Raw genomic sequence first — 22,107 nt, forward strand, 5'->3', positions numbered from 1 at the left:
GTCTTCTCTCTGCAAAATAAAAACCTGCATGGTAAAATCAAGTGGGCATTTATTAAAATATTTGTACATGCGTCAAGCCTCAAAAGTCTTGTTGCAACCAAATTTTGCCTCTTCACATGGGGACATTGCACGGACTGCAGGCAATAAGTATGTTTTTAAAAACCACGAAATGTCATCAATTTTGACAGAACAATCTTGTGCACTTCTCTCTTGTTGTGGACCTTAATGTGATTGCGAGCTCAAATTTTAATTTTGGTGTAGTTTTTCTTTCAAGCATGTCGGGGCTATTTTCGCAATGGTTTAATTTGTGGATCAAGTAAGGGTGCTAAATGGAAGGAGTTGAGCTAATTGGTTAGCAAGAAAGTTGGGCTTGACTCGTCCCACGAGCTTGTCCCTTGGTCAGGGCAAGTTGAGCTGATGCGCGAGCAAGTTGACTTGCTCTGCTCGCAAGCCAACTCGTGAGAACCGATGAATGGCTCATACGAATGATTTAATGCTCGATTTGCCTTCTAAGCTCACGTTACTAAACACTCCTAGGGTCATGTAATTCTTTATTCAAGTGAGTTGAGTAGTTCTTGAGCTAATTTAGCATTTTCTATAACCCTGCCTTCAGGAAATTTCTTTTTTTTTTGGTGGGTATTTTCACCGTACCTCTCTATCTTTGATGAATATCAAAGAATATCTAACTAAAATTTCATTAGACAGATTATTAAAGAGCTAAGAACGTAGTCCAATGGTAAATTTGCAATATGTTATTTTTTGATATATGTAATAAAATATCAACATCTTATGAGTGGATTGATACTTTAGACTTGAACTTGAAATATTTATCTTTTTTGTCATATTGAGTACGAATGAGACAACTCACTTATTCTTTGGGAGAAGAGAGTGGCATTTGTCAATGGACTTCCCTACATACTAACAAACTAAAGTTATTGTTGTGTCATGTGTGCCTTCCTCAATCACGACTGACATTTATGATTGCATCTAAGTGCCAATTCAAGTGGTGATTTCAAAATAAATTGACCTCTGTAAAATGATAGTATTAATTCGTTATTGAATCTAGAAATTTAAATTTTCATACGAGGTTGTCATTTAGTTTCCACATGTGAACTTAATCAAGATTTGAGGACCAATTTAAGGTTCATCAACTATAAAGTTAGATAAATGGAAAAACTTCTTCTTTCTTAATGGACAGTGGAATCACAATTCACTCTTTAGGGTTTTGGAAGTCCTGAACTACAGTTGGTGGGTTGGAAAATCATGCTAGTCTCTAGAAACACGCAAAAAGTGATGTGAAAAACAGAAGAGGGTTTTTTTTTTTTTTGGGAGTGGGGGGGTGGGGTGGATGGGGTGTTCTCAAATCTATCAACTTAGCCTTTGTTTGAACCCCATTCTTTTCATGAGAATTAATTTTTAAACAGTGTATTGATGAGAAATATATGGTTAAAAAATAAGGAAATCTTTTAAATTTGCGTGTAACATTATTTTACTAAATAATGTGTAGTTAAAATGATGTCAAAATACTGTTTAAGAATGCATTTTTTTTTTTAATGAATAGGACTCAAACAGGAACTTAAAGTTAAAATTTGATAATCTTTTCCTTACGTCGATTCCATAGTGTTTTCAGTGAAACTTGTCAATGTGACATATATTCTCTAAATTACTAGGTTGTTGACTAAAAATATTTGTCAGATTTGATTTTAATTCTAAAATTGAGTTTAAAGTGTTATTTTTAATGGAGTTTTATCTAAATAAAGTGTATTTATAAGCACCTGCATTGTAACATCAAACAATTATTCGACCAGCACAAAGTTTTTGTGTTCTATAATCTTAGAACTCTTTTCTTAAAGATCGTGCTATAAGCCAAAACTATTCAAAATTTGATTTTGAAACGTTATTTTTTAAAGGGATATTACTATTTTATGAGATTTTTTGTATATAATGTCAAATTAGATGAATGTGCTTGAAGATCTTAGCAATTGATAAGATAATTGATGCATTACAGTTACTGTGATAGAGGGAAAACGTTTTAAATTCAATTTCATTGTCATTTGCTCATCAAAATTGTGTGTTCGATTATAATTAAAAAAGTGAATTCAACTTGTACATGTAATTGAATACATTGAACTTGATAACAAAAATATATTAAATTTCTTTTACATTTGAAAATTTTATTAAACTTGTAAAGATGAAACAATATATGAACATAATAGAAAGAGAGAGAACTATGAACTAGCTTTGTGGAAAATAAGTTTCTTGTCATTTTAACCAAGTAATGCTACACGTACAGAAGATTTTCATAGAAATTTTACAATATTCTACATGGCACAAATTCATTGGTAGATGATAATAAAAAAAATATATATATATATATATCTACAAATCAGGTGCTGCTGTAAGCATTCTGTGAAAGAATCCTTGTACTTAGCGAATTTTCCTTTTAACCAATCCATAATTTAAGCCAAATAAGTTTTATATATGACTTGAGTAGTTCTTTAAATTATTAAAACTCAATAGTCAAGAAATTGCTGACCAAAACTTACCGATTCTCATATTAAACCTCTAGTCAAGTTTGGCAACATCGAATTAGGTCATATAAAGAATTTAATATAAAATTACAATGTTTATTAATAAGTAAATGATAGTGAATTAAGGAGGATAATGTTCTTTAATTTTTTATTCAAAAGATAGTCATTCATGTTTATAACCGTATAATATAATTCGGAGGTTGGGTTGTGCTACAGTAAATAACATTCTTTTGAATGAAAAGTTAAATAATATTATCCACCTCAATCACCTATAATACCATCTAATAATAACCATTATAATATTATACAACATTTTTATACTGACTAATTTGATGTACCATACTTTGCTAAGTGAATAGAAAGTAGAAGGGAAATCCCTCCCTTTTATAAAATAAGGAGTATGCTCTCGTGACGTAATACCTTTCATGGAAAGGTAGATTCGAAAATACACATCGAAAAATCACCTTGAAACAAAAATAATAATAATGATGATCTCAGATCTAGTTAATCCCGAACTCGACCAATGAACTCCGATCATATCAAAAACCCCGATCTCAATACCCCTTAAAAACACCAAAACAAGGTCGGACATTTGAGGTCGAGGCATGTATGTCGACTCTCAGCATTTCTATACGACCTATGGGAACACTAATCCTTCTTTGACCACAATCCCCACCCTGTTAGACTCATTCTTTAACTCAAACAGTGATTAGAATACTTGAGGTAGAACATTAACTCCTTTTCCTACTTTTCCTACGAGGATAAGGATAGTGACAGAATGAGTCCTTCTAGGACTCCACCGCTAGCACCTATAAATACACAACCTGTGCTCATTCTTGAAGTACGTTTTTCATTATCTTCATCTTATAGCCTCACGCACTAAATTCCCTATCTGACTTAAACATCAGAGGGGCAACGAGCACACACCTCATTGCCTTTTTTTGCAGGTATTCAAAGACCGTTCGTGTTCATCAAAGCGAAGTTCAATCATCAAGTTCGAGATTTTTCAGGTAATATTTTTTGGTAGCATCATTGGCGCCGTCTGTGGGAACACGCTACCAAAAGCCATGGTCAATACACGTTCAGGTCTTCTTCTAGCAAGCTCATCCGTCCCGGATAACCCTCCTTCTCCTGAGGAACGCCATATCCCTCAAGAAGAATCGTCAGAGATGCCAGCACCTCCTCAAGCTGCTGTTTCCATTGGAGCTATTGAGGAAATTCGTCAGCGGGTGGCTGCATTAACCCAATTGTTAAGCTAGAGAAATTCGCACCCATCGCATACCCCAACACCTAAAGGCGGCTTCATGGCAGATGCCCAGGCTCGAGTTCGTCATGCAGCCCATGATGACGGTGGGGTTGGAACTTCAGGTGTACCACAAGTGGCATCAGGTTCAAGGTCCGTTACGATGGACTCCACTGAACTTGCTAGAATTATTCAAGAAGGGATAGCAGCGGGTATGCAACAAAATACTTGGGCAGTAACAGGATTCACCCCCAATACACCATTCACTCTAGAAGTCCTCTCGTATCCCCTTCCCGATAGGTTCAAGTATCCTCGGATAAAGAGTACAATGGGACAACCGACCCCATCAATCATCTCAATGTGTACACGGATATCATGAACTTACAGGTTGCACTTGATGCAGTAATGTGCAAGGCATTCCCCCAAACCCTAACAAACACAGCTAGAGATTGGTTTTCCACATTGAAACCGAACTCCATCACCTCCTTCTCAGATTTGGTCGATAAGTTCTCCGCTTTCTTTGCGAGCAGCAAGCGAATCAGAAAGACAGCCGCATCACTCATGCAGATGCGGCAAGGACCCAACGAAACACTGCAAGTTTCATGACCAGGTTCAATAAAGAACGGCTTCAAATCCCTGATCTACATATCACGGCTGCAGTCTCAGCTCTGACATACACCATTAAGTGCAAAGCATTCAAGATGTCCTTGTCTAAGACCCCATCGAAGTCAGTCACCGAGCTACTCACACGGGCTGAGAAGTACATCAATATGGAAGAAACCATAGCCCCAAAAAGGGAAGCTACCTCATCAGGGAGGTTGGATCAGAAAAGGCCGCATGAGTCCAACTTAAGACAAGAGACACCTAGGGACAAACCAAGGAAGGATCCTCCTTCAACGTCTTTTGCCCAGTTGAACACTTCAAGGTCCAACATCCTGATGGAAATCAAGGACTCTAGAGAACTAAAGTGGCCTCCCCGGTTACGATCTCTCCCCGATACTCGTGATAAGAGTAAATACTGTGATTTCCATAGAGATCACGGGCATACAACGGAAGACTGTCTGGCCTTAAAGCGGGAAATCGAAGATCTTATAAAAAGGGGATTTTTGAGCTCTTACATTAGCAATAACAAGTGCCCGAGGAATAATCAGAACGGAGGCAAAGGCCCAAAAGATCGGGGAAACAAGCAACCAACTGCAGGCACTATCAATATCATTGTCGGAGGAACAACCTCGGGAGGAAATTCTAGCAGCGAGCGTAAACAATATGCCAGGCAGCCTCCAATCATCTCGAGATCAGATCTTGGCCGTATAGAGGATATCACTTTTGGAACAGATGACTTGGAAGGCATAGCGTTCCCTCGTGATGATGTCGTTGTCATATCGGCCATCATCGCCAACTTTGAAGTCAAGAGAATTCTGGTAGATAACGGAAGTGCAGCAAACGTACTGTCTCATGAAGCCTTTGTTCAAATGGGGATCTCATCAGAGCAACTCAAGCCAGTCAAAACACCCCTCCAAGGATTTGGAGGTGGGGTCATCACCCTGAAAGGTATCGTCGGGTTACCCTTAACACTGGGGGCCGAGGGTAAACAGGTGACGCAAATCACTACCTTTGAAGTTGTCCGTACGCCAATGGCTTACAACGCCATATTGGGAAGACCACTACTCAGCAGAATTCGAGCTATTGTCTCAACTTTCCACCTAGCTATGAAATTCCCTACTTCTAATGGAATCGAGGTAATCCGAGGCAACCAAACGGTGGCCCGACAATGTTATGTGACTAGCGTTCGAAAAATCAAAAATGACGTCATGCAAGTTATAGAGCTCGAGCTCGAGCACGAAAATCAAGGGAGGCTGGCTCCGTTGGAAGGATTGGAAGAGGTTGAGATTGAGCCTGGAAGAAAAGTCACAATTGGTCAGGGGTTAGATACAGCGGTCATGTCTGAACTTCTAAGTTGTCTCTCCCATAACATTGATGTATTCGCTTGGAATGTTGAGGACATGCCTGGAATTGATCCAGAGGTTGCAGTACATAGACTTAACGTAAACCCAAAAGCAAGACCTGTGACGCAAAGGAAGAGGTAGTTCGCACCAGAAAGACGAGAAGTCATAAAAGAGGAAATTGCCAAACTTGTTAACGCACAGTTCGTTCGAGAAGTACAATATCCCGAATGGCTTGCCAACGTGGTTCTTGTCAAGAAAGCTAATGGAAAGTGGCGAGTTTGCATTGACATCACAGATCTGCATAAAGCATGCCCCAAAGACAGTTATCCCTTACCTCGAATTGACAATCTGGTAGATAGCACATCAGGCCATATGCTATACAGTTTCTTGGATGCTTTCTCAGGGTATCACCAAATTCTCATGGCAGAAGAAGACCTCGTTCATGGCAGATTCAACCATCTACTGCTACAGGGTCATGCCCTTTGGACTGAAGAATGCTGGAGCAACATATCAAAGGTTGGTGAACAAGATCTTCGCCAAGCTAATTGGGAAAACGATCGAAGTATATGTGGATGCTATGGTGGTTAAGAGCAAACAGTTGAATAGCCATGTTTCTGATCTAGAGAAAGTGTTTGCTACGTTACGGAGGTACAACATGAAGCTCAATCCGGCAAAGTGTGCGTTTGGGGTGGCATCTAGAAAATTCTTGGGTTTTATGATCATGCACAGAGAAATAGAGGCGAATCCTAATAAAATACAAGCTCTGATAAGTATGGAGGCTCCTAAGTGCAAAAGGGACATTCAGAAGTTGACAGGTCGTGTATCAGCATTGAACAGGTTTGTTTCCCGGACAGCAGACAGGTGTTTCCCCTTTTTCAAACTACTTAGGGGAAATAAAGGTTTCGACTACAACGAGGAATGCAGCTTAGCTTTTTAGGAGCTCAAGCAGACGTTATCAACGCCTCCGGTCCTTACTAAACCCGAACCCGGTGACACGCTGCTATTATACTTGGCCGTTTCTCACAACGCATTAAGCGATGTCTTGGTAAAGGAAAAAGGAAGAGTTCAGCAACCTGTTTACTATGTAAGTAAAGTGCTCCTCGATGCAGAAACACGATACACGCTTGCGGAACAGCTCGCCCTTGCTTTAGTAATAGCTGCCAGAAAATTACAGTTGTACTTCCAGTCACATTCAATTGTTGTGCTCACCAACCAACCTCTCACACATATACTTCAAAAGCCGGAGGTCTCAGGAATACTGCTGAAATGGGCAATTGAACTCGGCGAATTTGACATAGAGTTCAAGCCACAACCTGCAATCAAGGCCCAAGCTTTAGCCGACTTCATAGCTTTAGCCGACTTCATAGCAGAGCTTACTCCGAGATCCTAAAAAACACCGACCAAGGGCTCGAACTCGACCTTAGAAATATGGGAGATTTTTGTTGACGGAGCATCCAATAGCTCAGGCTCGAGGGTCAGCATTATCATCACAAGTCCGGACAAGACTACGGAGATACAATGCGCTCTCAAATTTGAATTTGAAGCTACCAATAACGAAGCAGAGTACGAAGTTGTTGTTATAGCCCTGAAACTCGCGAAAAATCTTGAGTGCGAGCGCGTTAAAGTTTTCAGTGACTCATAGCTAGTGGTTGGACAAATCGAGGGGTCTTTCGAAAGAAAGGATGAAAAAATGAGCGTTATATTGTTTGAAAGTACATAACCTCTAGAGACAGTTCGTAAGTTGTGAAATTCTGAAAGTAGCCAGAGCCGAAAACGCCAAGGCTGATGCATTGTCCAGACTCGTCTTCATGGGTGTGGACGGGCTCGATAGAACCGTGCACATCAAGATGGTTGCAGAACTAAGTATAGCTCAGAAGCCAAGTGTCATGGACATCGACCATGAGCCCTCCTGGATGGATCCAATAGTTGATTACATAAGTAATGGTAACATTCCTGCAGACCCTCAACTTGTCAGAAAGCATTCGATATAGAGCTGCTAGATATTGTATAATCGAAGGAGTCCTGTTCCGCAGGAGTTTCACACTCCCCTATCTAAGGTGTCTCAAACATTCCGAGCCTCTTCAAGTAATGACTGAAGTTCACGAAGGCATTTGTGGAAATCACCAGGGAGCCCGCGTTCTTGCATATAAGTTGATAAGGTATGGATACTACTGGCCAAGTTTGAAGAAAGATGCCACAGATTATGTCCGGAAGTGCGACAAGTGCCAAAAGTTTGGCCACATCATACATGCTCCTGCTCAAGAACTAACATCCATTCACTACTCGGCTCCCTTCGAGCAATGGAGAGTTGATATTCTTGGGCCTTTCTGTGGCAGTGGAGTATTTTACAAAGTGGGTAGAAGCTGAAACTCTAGCAACAATTTCAGAGCCGAAGCTCAAGTCATTCATATGGAAGTCCATCATATGCAGGTTCGGGATACCAAAAGTCCTCATCACAGATAATGGAAGGCAATTCGACAATCCCCAGTTCAAGAACTTCTGCGCCAACAATGGGATTGATCATCGCTCGACCTCGGTCTCACACCCACAAAGTAATGGGTTAGCCGAAGTAACTAATCAGACCATATTGCGGGACCTCCGAACAAGGATAGGGGACGCCAAAGGTGACTGGCCTGATGTACTGCCTTCGATACTATGGGCATATAGGACTTCGCATAAGACAGCAACTGGTGAAATGCCATTCGTGCTTGCTTTTGGACTTGAGGCTACCATCCCAATCGAAGTTAGCCTCCCCACAATAAGAAAGCTCAAGACAAATAGGGAGACACAAACTATCGAGCACCTTGACTTGTTTGAAGAGGTAAGGGAGCAAGCCTCACTTAGGACTGCAAGTTATCAAAACAGAACTGCAAAACACTTCAACAACAAGTTCCAGACCAGGAGATTCAGAGATGGCGATCTTGTCCTTAGAAAAGCAGAAGCCGCCGGACACCAACCAAGGAAACTTGGGCCGACATGGGAAGGACCTAACGAGGTCATAAGAAAACTTAAAGGTAGAACCTATAGCCTCAGAGACACATTGGGGAAACCACTCCCAAGGTCATGGAACGCCAATAATCTGAAAATATATTATACGCGACTAGCTATAGCTATAATTTTCCTTTAGGGCTTGCATGCCGACTTCATGTTTTCTTAATTTCGTTTTTACTTTTCGGGCTCTAATGCCCTGTTAGCTCATGCTCAAATAAGCTTGGGGTATCAAATGCTCTTTAGTCTTTTTAATAGGACATAGAATTTTCTTTATGATGTTGATTCCCTATTAAATTAGCGTAAGGCCGTGCCCTGCGTATGCAGCTAGTACTTTTACAAAATTAGCATAAGGTCGTGCCCCGCGCATGCAGCTAGTACTTTTACAAAATTAGCATAAGGCCGTGTCTCACGCATGCAGCTAGTACTTTTACAAAATTAGTATAAGTCCGTGCCCCGCGCATGCAGCTAATACTTTTACAAAATTAGCATAAGGTCGTACCCCGCGCATGCAGCTAATACCTTTACTAAATTAGCATAAGGTCGTGCCCTGCGCATGCAGCTAATACTTTTACAAATTCCATACATGACCTCAAACAGTATGCCCGACCTCATCAATCCCAGAATAACGAGCAATGAAATAATCATTAGATCGAGGTCGGGCATGATATAATTGCCCACGTATACCATCCCCGACCTTACTGATCCCAAAATGCTCAACCAAGCATGAATTCTGAGATCGAGGTCGGGCATGATATAATTGCCCACGTATACCATTCCCGATCTTATCAATCCCAAAATGCTCAACCAAGCATGAATTCTGAGATCGAGGCCGGGTCATGATATAATTGCCCCTCATATAACCATAATCGGCATTCCCGACCAATTGGTCTACCCTCGATATAAGCAAGAAATCAAATCAATACAAACACTAGTGCACGAACTAGTTGCCCCCAGCAATACCCCACTGAACTTGGAAATTGACGCCGCACGATCAGTATTGTTTAAAGGATCAATGTATCCATAGTTCAATGATAAGAATTACACTCGAACTATTTCACACACTCGAGCTATGAGTTAAACGATTGTGACATGTGACATACACCAACAACCGAACTCTAAACTATAATAAAAGTTCGAATTCAAAATTACAGTACGCGAACACAGGATCAACGCTCGATCTCGTAGGAATAATAAAATGCATGAACTGATAAAATTCTTTCTCAAAGACAAAAGCCCAGTTCGGGCAATAAACTTTGCATTTAATCAAAATCAAAATAAGCTCATAAACCCAAATCGGGCAGACAACATGAGCAAAAAGAAAAAGTTACAAAAATGTCAGTCTCGGGGTCGGGGAAGGGCCTAATCTTGGTCGATGGGGTCACTCCCCCTCCATTGTCGGGGGTCTCAGCATCGTCGTCATCATCATCCCCGTCACCTTCAGAGGAGGATAGCTCGAGGTCCTTAGCGAGCTCGTTCACAGTCTTTAACTCCTCGACTATGGGCTTCAAATCCTCGGGGAGCTTGGTCCTAAGGAATGAACGAGCTAGCCGCAACCCATAGTAATACAAGCCAAACCCGTACTGACCTAGGAGAGTCTTGAACTCATCAGACTTCTTAAAGTCATCGACAGTCTGAGCTTGGACTTCTGCTCGAACATTCGCAAGCTCCGCCTCAAAAGCGCTTCGGGACTGAATGAGCTCAAGCTTCGCCTCCTCAGCTTCGTCCCTTGCCAACCCGACCTCGTCCTCAGCCTTCTTAAGGTCCGCATTGGCCGCCTCCAGGGCCCTTTCAAGCTGCTGGACCTTCTTAAATGCAACCTCGCTCTTAACCTCAAGCTCGGCTATGCGATCTGAGGAATTCAATCCCCTGAGCCCCAGACCCCGAGCTACGATTAGTGTCTGCAAAAACAAGTATGGAGCCCGACGTTAGTACAAATTAAGAAACCAATCAAGGGTACCAGAAGCATTCATATTAAAAACCAACCTTCAGTGTAAGGAGCTCGAGAGTTCGAACTCTTTCATTCATCTCGACCTCCTTCTCATACTTATCAACTATGCCCTGGATGAGAGCACAGCCGGCGTACTCCTCGAGCGGCTTGGTGGGCATATGGTCGTCATCATCAGCTAAGAGGTTTGACCCATAACAAGGGGTACGAACTCGAACTTGTTGTTGGGGGGTTGGCTGCCTTGGAGGGGTCGGGTTTTGTGAGCTCTGCCCCAGGTCCACCATGGTTGGACGGAGGCCTCCCGTGCCCGCTTTTTTCCTTTGGACGAGGTCGTCGTCGGGGCTTTTGACTTCGGGCCCTTCGCCTTTTTGTGAACGTTGTTCAATAGGGCTGACAGATCGAAAGACATCTCAAATTCTACGAGTAGAAATACAACAAGGCATTAGCTCGAACTATAGATCGATGTTTACACATGAAATAGCAAAGATTACATAAAAAGAAAGATCGTACCCTCGAGGCCTTTCACGTTAGCAAGGTCGAGGGTGTCGTCTTCAAGCAAATAATCGATCTTGTCTGCAAGGGGGTCGTAGTTCACTAATCTCAGCCTATCTCTCTCTAGAACCTCAAAATAGGTCTAACCTTCATTAAACCTATCCTTATCGGGGACTTCCTACCTCGGGCTAAAACGATGATCGAGGTCTTGAGGCTTCACAAAAAAGAAACGTTCCTTCCAACCCCTAAGTGAGCTCCGGGTATCAGGAGTTCTAAACCCCCCCCCCTTGTGGATAAATAAACAAAACAGTTATACCCCGGGGAGAATTTCATATCAAAGACCATTCGAAGTAGGTTGACCCTAGGTTCAACCTCGAGGCACCTACACAGTATGAAGAAATACACTAATAACCTCCAACCGTTCGGGGCTAGTTGACCCGGACACAAGTAGTATGAGGTTAGAAAATTGATGAAAAATGGGTGAAGAGGCCACCTAAGCCCGGCCTTAAGAGCGTCCCTAAAAAAGGTCATCTCCCTCTCCCGAGCTCCTAACACGGTCTCAGTTGGACCTGGGGTTCTAATTTCACAAATTGGCATGATCCCGAACTCTCTAGCTATTTTAATAATTACATGTTCTTTGTACTTGGTCAGCTCCTTAGGGTATGTCAGGACATCGATATGGGAGTTAACAGGGATGGCCATAGGAATAATGGAAGTATTTACATCTTCAGGCCTATCACTATGGTTCGAGTCTCTAGGAGCCTGGCTACTATCACTACTACTTGACCCAGTACTATCACTACTCGACATTACACTATAATCAAATAAAACAACTTAAGGGCTCGAACTCTTACCTCTGTGGATGATCGCTCACAAACCCCACTAATCCCCGAACTCGAGCTCGATGTACTGGGAGATGAGAGTTAAAAGTGAAATATGGGGGTGAAAGTTGGGGTATTTATAGGGGATTGAGGAATATCAACGATCATGCAATCTCAATCCTTGGACCAAGACACGTGGCGAGAATCTAAGGTCGTGCCCTGACATTACATGTGGCGGCCATCTGAGATCGCTCTCTGACATCCCATCAAACACTCGACACGTGGAAAAACACCTGGACGTTCATGCCTCTACATCTTCGCTCGTTGACCAGGACTGGACGGAAATCTATGACCTCGATGTACGGGGGCCAGTGATGATCTCAGATCTTGTTAATCCCGAACTCGACCAATGAACCCCGATCATATCATAAACCCCGATCTCAATACCCACTAAAAACACCAAAACAAGGTCAGGCATTTGAGGTCGGGGCATGTATGTCGACTCGTCAGCATTTCTATACGACTTATGGGAACACTAATCCTTCTTTGACCACAATCCCTACTCTGTTAGATTCCTTCTTTAACTCAAACAGTGATTTGAATACTTGAGGTAGAACACTAACTCCTTTTCCTACGAGGATAAGGATCGTGACAGAATGAGTCATTCTAGGACTCCACCGCTAGCACCTATAAATACACAACTCGTGCTCATTCTTAAAGTACGTTTTTCATTATCTTCAACTTATAACCTCACGCACTAAATTCCCTATCTGACTTAAACATCGGAGGGGCGACAAGCACACACCTCGTTGCCTTTTTTGCAGGTATTCAAAGACCGTTCGTGTTCATCAAAGCGAAGTTCGATCATCAAGTTCGAAATCTTTCATATAATATTTTTTGGTAGCATCAAATAATAATAAAGAAAAATAAAAATAAAAATTGCAGATTGAAAATATACATTGAAGAATCACCTTGAAAATATATATATATAAATCTTCCAATCATGCAAAACAAAAAATATACATAGAAGAATCACCTCGAAAAGGCAAAAACTAAAATAAGAAACAACTACGGTTTTTACTTTTACTATTGTTAAATCTCATTATAAACAAGCTGGGTTTATCACTTAAAGACAAACAATTTTTTTTGGACTTGAAGAGATTGGCCGTTCCCTTTCTCCAGATAAGATAACCTCGACATACACAAGAACGGAGGATTTTAGAATTTTATCCAATCACCCTTAAATTTCATGTATATTTTGCATTGAGTTGTTGTAATGCTCACCAACGCGAATGCATGAAACTATCATTCAAACCTGTAATTTATTGCAATTTGCACGTGTGACGCGGCTTTTTCTAGCGAGTCGACTTCATCTCCCCCAGGAAATTACCTCGAGGTCTTTCCTTCGTGGACCAAGAACTGATCTTTTTTTCTCACCCTCAAATATCTTTACAGTTTCCCTCAGTGGCTGCCAAATTATCTGACTAGTAAACAAGTTCATAAATTTAGCAAAAGAAATATGAAAGTAAAGAAATAAAGAACAAAGAAATTAATCTTGACAAAGGTGGAACAAGAAGCAAAAACTAATACATTTTCATCAGTATCAGCTTTGAGGGCCATCTAAGTTTCTTTCGATGTAAGTTGCAGGCTCAGCACTTGTTTTGCTTCTGACATTTCAACTTCATATGCACTGGTATTTGAGACAGTTCCCTTCTCCGTGCTAAGATTTTTCATTACAGTATGATATGAATTACAGCTTCAGTAATTGTACCTATGGCACACAGAAATCTACATTTTCCTCTTTATTTTGGAGCAATTCATCAATATTAAAGAATTCAAAACCACATTATGTCACATGAGTAATGTAATCAGTCAATTTCAACTAAATTCCAGTAACATCTCTTTCTCTCTCTCTCATTTTTCCCCACTGAATATACATGAATAGGTAAACATCAACAAAATCTTCTGTTATAAAAAATAAGAAAGAGAATAAAAACCTTGACTTTGGAGAGAACAAGCATAGCATGTTTTTCTTGCCAATCAGAGAGGTCCTTCCGTATACTTCCATCACTTCCACCACCATCAGCTCCTTCATCTGAACAACAATAAAACCAGTAATTGCACACATTAGACACACACGCACACACATATCTATGCACAAAATCTGTATATATAAATGTATTGAATACCAGGAAGAGTGAAATTGTTGAAGGTTTCAATAGAAAAAGATTTGACGAATTCTATCAATTGATCAGTGATTCCATACAATTGCAACTCTTCCTCTTCTTTGATTAGTACTTGAGAATTATGGCTGTTGATTGAAGGCAAAGAGGTATTTTTGAGCTTCGAAACGCTGCGTCGAACCCACGAGTATACATCCATGGCCTTCTTCCTCGTGCGTTGGTAGTTGGCACAACCGGTTTATTTCTTCTATTTGGGGTTTTGGACTAGTCCAAAATTTGCAATTGATTTTGAAAATATACACAAAATCACTCTTGAAACGTTTCAACTATTGTAGTGGGAGTGGACAAAATGTTCTAACCAAACCAAATCAAATCAGAACTAAACCAGATCTAGTGGTTCGGTTCGATTTTACCAAAAAAATTTAATGATTTTGGTTCTTCAAACCGAGAACCATTTGGTTTCGGTTCTAATGCTAGAATCAATAACCAAATCAAGAACCAAACATAATTTATAATTTTATTTTTTGTATGAATCTAATTTTTATATTAATGGAAGTTAGCTCAATAGCCATTATTTTTTATGCCAATTAAACGTGTTTAACTCATTAATTTTGTTCCTCGTGCGTGGTAGTTGGTACAACTGGTTTATTTCTTCTATTTGGGGTTTGGACTAGTCCAAAATTTGCAAAGGGAGGAAATTGATTTTGAAAATATACACAAAATCACTCTTGAAACGTTTCAACTATTGTCGTGGGAGTGGACAAAATGTTCGAACCAAACCAAACCAAATCAAATCAGAACTAAACCAAACCTAGTGGTTCGGTTTGATTTTATGAAAAAAAAATTAATAGTTTTGGTTCTTCAAACCGAGAACCATTTGGTTTCAGTTCCTATTTGGTTCTAATGCTAGAACCAAGAACTAAATCAAGAACCAAACATAATTTATAATTTTATTTTTTGTATGAATCTAATTTTATATTAATAGAAGTTAGTTCAACAGCCATTGTTTTTTACGTCAATTAAACGTGTTTAACTCATTAATTTTTTTCTCTAATAGACATAGTCATTCAACCCAAAGAGTTAAGAGAAACCCAAATTCCCAATTCCAATTTGTCTCTCACATTCACCGTCTCACTTTAGTCATTGACGTCGCCTTCCAATCCATCATTGTATTTGTCTCTGAGGACACTTTGAATTCTGAGAAAGTGAGGTTTGTTTGTTTATAAATACATATAATTTATAAACGAAAGCGACCCTTTTGTTTGAATTTCTCTATTTTTTGAATTTCTCAAAACTTACCTTCACAGTGCCACAGTAGAGGAAGATATGCAGTACCACCACCACTTTTCCCAGTTTGGACACAGATATCATCATCCCGCACCATTCCTCGTTTAGACAATGCAACTTTTCCTTGTTTGCACACGGACATCATCCCACATTTGGACAAAGGATGAAATTGAACTCGATATTATTAACTTCAACTGAGTTACAGTGCCCACAAGGATGATCGCACAGTTGACAAAATATACACACATGGGGGTCAGGATTATTTTTTTCATGAGGGACCCACGCCTAAACTATGAGTGCACGATCATCCACGCAATAAATGACGCGGGTTGAGTGGTTTAATTCTATTAAATTTAGGCAATGACTCATTCATTTATATTTTATTTGTTAGTTTGGACTTTTATAGTCTTGATTATTGATAATTTGAACTTGTTAAATATTTGATGCTTATATTTTTTATTTAAGTACGTATTACTAACTTATAGATATTGTACAAAACTAAAAACTTAAGTAATAGTACTAGTCTACTAGAACCAGACCAAATCAAATTAGAACTGAATGGTTCGGTTCGGTTCCACTTCTTAAAAAAAATCATTCGGTTCTATTATCAAAAAAACCATTAGTTCATGGTTCAGTTCGGTTCTCTTAGAACCAGAACCAAATGGAACCACGTCCACCCCTATATTGCAGCCTTTTCTTTTCTTTTCTTTTCTTTTCTTTTCTTTTCTTCTTCTTTTCTATTTTTTTTTCCCCTAAAAAGAACACCGAAATAACTTCTTCTTTTTTAATGATCGTAAATGTTCGAGACAGCTTATGCCATCTTGACTAATCTCACGGGATCCTTAAATTTACAGTCGAATACTTATATCTCAGTGGTCCTGAAAAAACTCAAACTGGTGTCCATTTGGAAACAAATTCAATGTCTGACCACTGAATTATCCATCAGGTTAAAAAAACCGAAATAACAAGTCATTGTAATTTTCATAAAGTGTTTTCCAATAAATTATGTAAAAATCAAAAATTTCAAATTTTTATCTTAAAAAAACAATTTATTGCCTAATTTCCTTCTTTATGTATTTCATCGTAGAATTATTATTATTCTTTCTGTTCGAACCAGTCCGCTTTATGAGCCAAAGCTTATCGAGTCTAGTTGAAAATTTCATAATTTTTCCTTGTATTGAAACATTCAAACTCGGTATAATTACAAATCGTCACTTATATAACAAAATAGATCTTTGAAAAAGACTTGTAAAAAGAGAAGGAGATCCACAAACAAGAAGATGCAATCAATATTGTAAAATAGTAGAAACAAAGATAACAAGATTAAGCATCTCGTCATTCCATAAAAATCTTGTCCCCTCAATCCTTGTGGAGAATAACCAAAAATAATAATTATTCTCAATCAAAAATTTGGACTACTAGGTAGATACCATGGAGAAATATTTGGTAATTCTATTTCATTGTCTAACTTAAAATTTTGATCTATTTTCTCAATACTTGGGGCTGCGAAAAGTAAATAACAAAATTAAACGAGAAAGAGAGAGAAATAATTATTATTTAGCCCCTCATTTGGCTCCCATTTTTAAAATTTCATTTTTTTCCTCATTTCACGGAATTCACGATTTTTATCAAATTTTCAACCACACATTTCATTAAAAAAAAAATCTATTTAAAATCTGATTTTTATCTCAAACAAATTAAGGTGCTTGTTCAATTTGTGTTAATGTAAAATGTATATGAAAAATATAGTAATTGTGACCAATTCTAACAATCAATCGAATAGAAGCACGAATAAAGAAAGTCAACCTTAAATTTATCGAATACATTTACCCTAGAAATAAGAATGGAAGTTTCATCATTCAAACTATTTGACAATATAAAGTTAACCCCAACTCACAATGCAAACAAGATTTTTATCAGAACTTGCAATGAAGCCAAATTATGAAACAAAACCACATTAATTTTCCAAGAGAAAAGAAGAAACATAACACCAAATGTTGAAGAATCCCAATATCGCCTTAAATTAAAGAAAGATTGGGGTACGATAACAAGGGAGGTTTTTTGTTTTTTGTTTTTTTAAATATTAGAAACTTATTACATTCGACAGAGAAACTCCTAATTTATGCTGATGATTTGGTATAGAATCGGATGCCAACAGCGACTCCCAAGATAAACAGAGGAACTAAGAATTGGAGGAGCTTGACAATAAATTCTGATGTTTTGTCCTGGTTGTAGTGAGGCTGCTTGGGAGGAGTGTACTTGGACTTGCTCGGGAGGAGTGTACTTGGACTTGCTCGGAATGGTTGACTTATCTATTTCGCCCACGAAAAGTTCTTCCATCTGAACCCTTGCACTGCTGCTGTGGCCAACGTCCTCAAAATCATCTGTGGCGTCCTTTCCTGCCGAGAACAAACCATCAAACTTATCCATCAAACCAGCAAGACATCGAACGTTTAAGCGTACTATACTTAAGTTTCTTCTTTGAAAGTAACTCTTACCTTAGTGTCAAACTAAATAGATTACTCATTTCCAACTTCTACCAATAACGTTTTTAGCAGAGGCTCATAGCTAAACATGCTCTTTGATGTAGACAAAAATCGAAAATATCACAAGATAGTATTACCTGTGGCAGACAACAAAACTTCGTCGCCACCAGGATGATCTTCCAAGAACTTCGTCACGTCATAAACCTATCAAAGTATTACAAACACTTCTAACATGCGTGAGAAAATGCAATAAAATGCAGAACAAAAAACATGGTAGATTTAGATAGTAAGATCACACCCTTAAATGAAGCCATAATATCTTCTCATAATTCACTGGAACTTTTCAATCTAACTGCTAAATGATCAGGAGCTTCCACGTGTTATTTTCTGGTTTGCTCATCTACCATACTTACGTATAACGGAAATATCTAAAGTCTAAATATGCAGGCGACATATGCTGTCTCAAGATTAAGTGCCAGCCAAATGCAACTATAATTTATTAGTAAGGAATTAGTCTTACGGACTTATGGCGATTTTACCATGACAGATGAAGTAGTAAGAGCACAAATTTCTTTCAAGATTCCTCAAAATTTTTAATTGTTGTGTATGTGACTCATCTATAATGGAACACAGGTTTACTAGATCAAATAGGGTGATGCGGGAGCGGAGTGGAGTGAGGGGAGTGTAACGATGACATCAGCCTTGTAGGTTTTAATTCACCGTTTGTTTACTAGGGACGCTGAATGGGTTGGGGGTGTAAGGGCAATGCCCCGCGGTACGATACAGGGGTATATTACTTGTACGGATCTTAAAGTTTTGTATGGGCTTGGGCTAGGGTTAGTATAAATACTAATAATGTAACCCTATTATTCATACTAAATAAAAATTATCTTTGCTTCGCTCCTCGTGAATGTAGGCAAATCGTCGGACCACGTAAATACTTGTGTTGATTTCTTTCTTTTATCTCTTTATTATTTTGCAAAAAATTTAACACTAACACAGTGAACAATGAATTAAGTTGAGAACAACAAGACAAAAGAGAGAGATTCGCTCGGTCAAGTTGGCTACAACAACAATAAGCTGTTCCATTAGAACTACAAGTGCCAAACTTTGAGTAGTTTACATTAAAAGGAGAAGTTTTGGATAAGACTCGCCGCATTATTCCTCTAAATTCTAAATAACAGATCAACAATAATGGAATTTCATCTAAGTACGCGATGCCAGATGGCTATTTCCAACACAGCAACGCAACATATTTTGTATCACATCCTGAGAATCCCATGAGGATTTTGATGGTGTTGAGTGGCAACAAATTTATAATACAAAACCGCAAAACTTTCCTGTATATAATCCCTTCAAGGAATCAATGTAATGAATTCTTGTTCTTAACTAAGTCCAGTTTTCGGCTAATCTCAACAACTCAACTACTAATTTTCTAGAAGACAATAGAAAACATTACATTATCACTTCATCACAGACAAATTCAAACTACAGCGAGTTATGTCCAATAAAATGGTTAAATAAAAAATACTAAATTTTCCAAAGAGCATGAGAATGGAACACTGCACAAGTACAGAGTGTAAGTCAAAATTAAAATTAATTTGCATAAAAGATACGATGACAATCATAATAATCATAATAACGAAACAAATTAAAACAAAACCCTACATCAAGAACTGGTCAAGATTGAATCTTGATAGATCTAGTTATGAAATTCCAAAACAAAATCCAACCCATTAAAGTATTTATAGAATGATATAAACTTCTCAATAAAAAGTCATAATAATCTCTTTACCTTGCCATCAATGACAAGCCAACAGTCCTTAGGAGTGTTGTGCTCAGCAACCTCAGCTAAAGTAAAAACTTTTCCCATTCCTAATCCTGCAAGAGATCTTGACGGGTAAGTTTGGGCAGAAATGTTAGCGCAAACAACAGTGTTGGGGGGAGTATATTGATGGGGGGTTGGTGAGGTAGATTTAAATTGGATTTGTAGTTGGTGTGAGAGGAAAAGATGGGCTGTCAAATGTAGGTATCAACCAACAATTGGAGTTGGTGGTGGTGCTATTTATACTGTCCTTTGTCCAAGATTTTGTCTCCATATCCCTACATTCTTGTACAATTTCTCTTCTGCACCAAAGATCTTGAAAGTGTTCTTCATTTCTTGATTTCCTAAGTTCTTATTTTTGTTTTATCTAAGAAAATTGATTGTTACTTTCTAATAATAAGAACAAATAGAAGGGATACGTGTTATTGTCTTAACTCTTAAACATTGATCTATATTGATAAATTCCGTATAATTCATCGTGACATATATATTTAATGATAGAAAATAGTGATAACAATCGGGAAATATATGTTATGTATAGATCACATGTTTATTAATAAATCCGGTTACTTTTAAATTACTTTAAAATTGAGTATGTGATCGATAAAATATACAGATTTTCTTCAAACAAATGTGGGGACAATATCTTTTAGTTCAAAAGTCTCCTAAACTAGTGGTGTTAATGAGTCGATTTGAATAAAATGGTCCTAACTTTTTTACGAGCCCAAGCTTTCGCTTCGCCCGAGTTTTTGACTCGAGCCAGGCATTTTTTATTATTTTTTTTAAAGATTGCTTCGTAAAAAAGGCACTCGACTACCTAAAAAAAGGCAGCCTATTGACACGCTGCCTTCATATAATTCCTTCTTTTTTTTTCTTTTCTTTTTTAAAATTTTTTTTTTGAAAAAAGGGCTTGTGAGCCCGATTCGACGAGCCACACGAGTTGGCTCGAGCATTTTCAAGTTAAATTATGGACGGTCCAAGCTAACGAGCATGATTGACATCCCTACCTAAAACTGCATATTACTTCTTGCATTTATAAACACGTGGTTCTTTCCTAGCCTCTGCACCTTCATTCTTTCATGTGGTGGGGACTATAAAAAAAACATGGGGACTATAAAAAAAATACGAAATAAGATATGGGGCCTCCATTTCATTTTTATTTTTTGAAATTAATGGTGTCTTCATTTGAGACCCAAAAGTTGTAACCTTATAAAATGAAATAAAATGTGCCATGGTTTTCTCGCGGAAGCATGTCTGGGTGCTAAGAAACTACTAGAATACAAATGCGTGGCTCAAAATAAATTTCTAGATAGTCTCTGAGCCCTATTTTATAAAAATATATTTTGTAAAAAATGATTTTTTAGAATGTGTGATTGAAAAATATAAAAATATTTTGAATTTACGTGTAAATTTATTTTATTGAAAGAATGTGTGATCAAGAATAAATTTGAAGAAAAACGAATTTTAAAAAATGAGACTCGTAGTTCTTTAGTAGCCGAGTGAGCATTCAAAATGCAAATAGTCACAAAAAAAGATCATACTTTTTGGTATGAAAATGGCCTTTGTCCAAAATTCATAATTCCAAAATAGGATATCTATCCCCTCTTTTGGAACTTTTCGTAACATACCCCCAACTACCGAATATTACGTTTCGCATCCACCAGGTACTATTCTTTTAAAAAGGCTTATTGACGGCAAAAACCTCTTCTTTATTCTTCCCAGCATCAAAAATCAAGCACCAACTAGGAATTGAGCACGTAAATAAAAATATTTCAATTTAGGAGATAAATTTATGACAATTGAACCGATAAATCAAAATCAATCTCAAGGGAAGTTCATATGAAATGATTGTGTTTCGCGCGGGTTAGTCGTTAACAATTAAAAGGGGATCAGACGATTGTGTAAGGGACAAACCTCTTGAGACAAAGTTTCAAAAAGGGATGTTTTTATTGGCGATGACTTTATAATTGGAAAATAAAAACAGAATACCTTCAAAGGGCGCAAGCACACGAGTTACTGAAAAGAGGTGTTTAAATTTAAACTAAAAAATTGAAAGTTACATATTCTCTGTCAAATCAAACACTCTCTATGTCTTTTCTTCCTTTTATACTCCCTGAATGATCTTTTCGTGATCAACCGCTTAAAAACTGTTTGATCGCTCTATAACTGCCAACTTTCTTTGTAGTGGTCAACTTGTCATGGAATTGCCTTCTCTAACTGCTGCCATTACTTTTTGTCGTTCAACCGTCTTCAATTGAATTCCTTGAATCGTGGAACGTGATAGGGCTACTCAATAACTGTCATTAACCTCATTTTTGGATAACCATAACATCTTATGTTTGCTAAGATCTTGGACG

The 22,107-nt window shown here is 38.4% G+C and overlaps 3 protein-coding genes, 1 long non-coding RNA gene and 1 pseudogene across 4 annotated transcripts; 1 reads left to right on the forward strand and 4 right to left on the reverse strand.

The window, feature by feature from the left end:
- The first annotated feature begins 7,528 nt into the window (after nucleotides 1-7,528).
- On the forward strand, nucleotides 7,529-8,847 carry LOC111373597. The gene is made up of 3 exons (XM_022996153.1): nucleotides 7,529-7,664; nucleotides 7,738-7,933; nucleotides 8,019-8,847. The coding sequence occupies exons 1-3, from the start codon at nucleotides 7,529-7,531 to the stop codon at nucleotides 8,845-8,847; spliced, it is 1,161 nt and encodes a 386-aa protein (XP_022851921.1).
- Nucleotides 8,848-9,991: 1,144 nt separating this feature from the next.
- On the reverse strand, nucleotides 9,992-11,631 carry LOC111373598. The gene is made up of 2 exons (XM_022996154.1): nucleotides 10,695-11,631; nucleotides 9,992-10,609 (listed from the first exon to the last, which is right to left on the reverse strand). Exons 1-2 carry the CDS (start codon nucleotides 10,938-10,940, stop codon nucleotides 9,992-9,994), a joined length of 864 nt encoding a protein of 287 aa, XP_022851922.1. The 5' UTR covers nucleotides 10,941-11,631.
- A 1,297-nt stretch (nucleotides 11,632-12,928) lies between these two features.
- LOC111373587 lies at nucleotides 12,929-13,698 on the reverse strand. The gene is made up of 2 exons (XR_002698960.1): nucleotides 13,560-13,698; nucleotides 12,929-13,453 (listed from the first exon to the last, which is right to left on the reverse strand). It is a non-coding gene; the product is annotated as an uncharacterized LOC111373587 (long non-coding RNA).
- Nucleotides 13,699-13,851: 153 nt separating this feature from the next.
- LOC111373599 lies at nucleotides 13,852-14,511 on the reverse strand. The gene is made up of 3 exons (XM_022996155.1): nucleotides 14,159-14,511; nucleotides 13,967-14,064; nucleotides 13,852-13,896 (listed from the first exon to the last, which is right to left on the reverse strand). The coding sequence occupies exons 1-3, from the start codon at nucleotides 14,349-14,351 to the stop codon at nucleotides 13,852-13,854; spliced, it is 336 nt and encodes a 111-aa protein (XP_022851923.1). The 5' UTR covers nucleotides 14,352-14,511.
- Nucleotides 14,512-17,332: 2,821 nt separating this feature from the next.
- LOC111373589 lies at nucleotides 17,333-19,999 on the reverse strand (annotated as a pseudogene).
- Between the last annotated feature and the right edge of the window lie 2,108 nt (nucleotides 20,000-22,107).

Source organism: Olea europaea, unplaced genomic scaffold (genome assembly GCF_002742605.1).
Source record: "Olea europaea var. sylvestris unplaced genomic scaffold, O_europaea_v1 scaffold1146, whole genome shotgun sequence".
NCBI lineage: Eukaryota > Viridiplantae > Streptophyta > Magnoliopsida > Lamiales > Oleaceae > Olea > Olea europaea.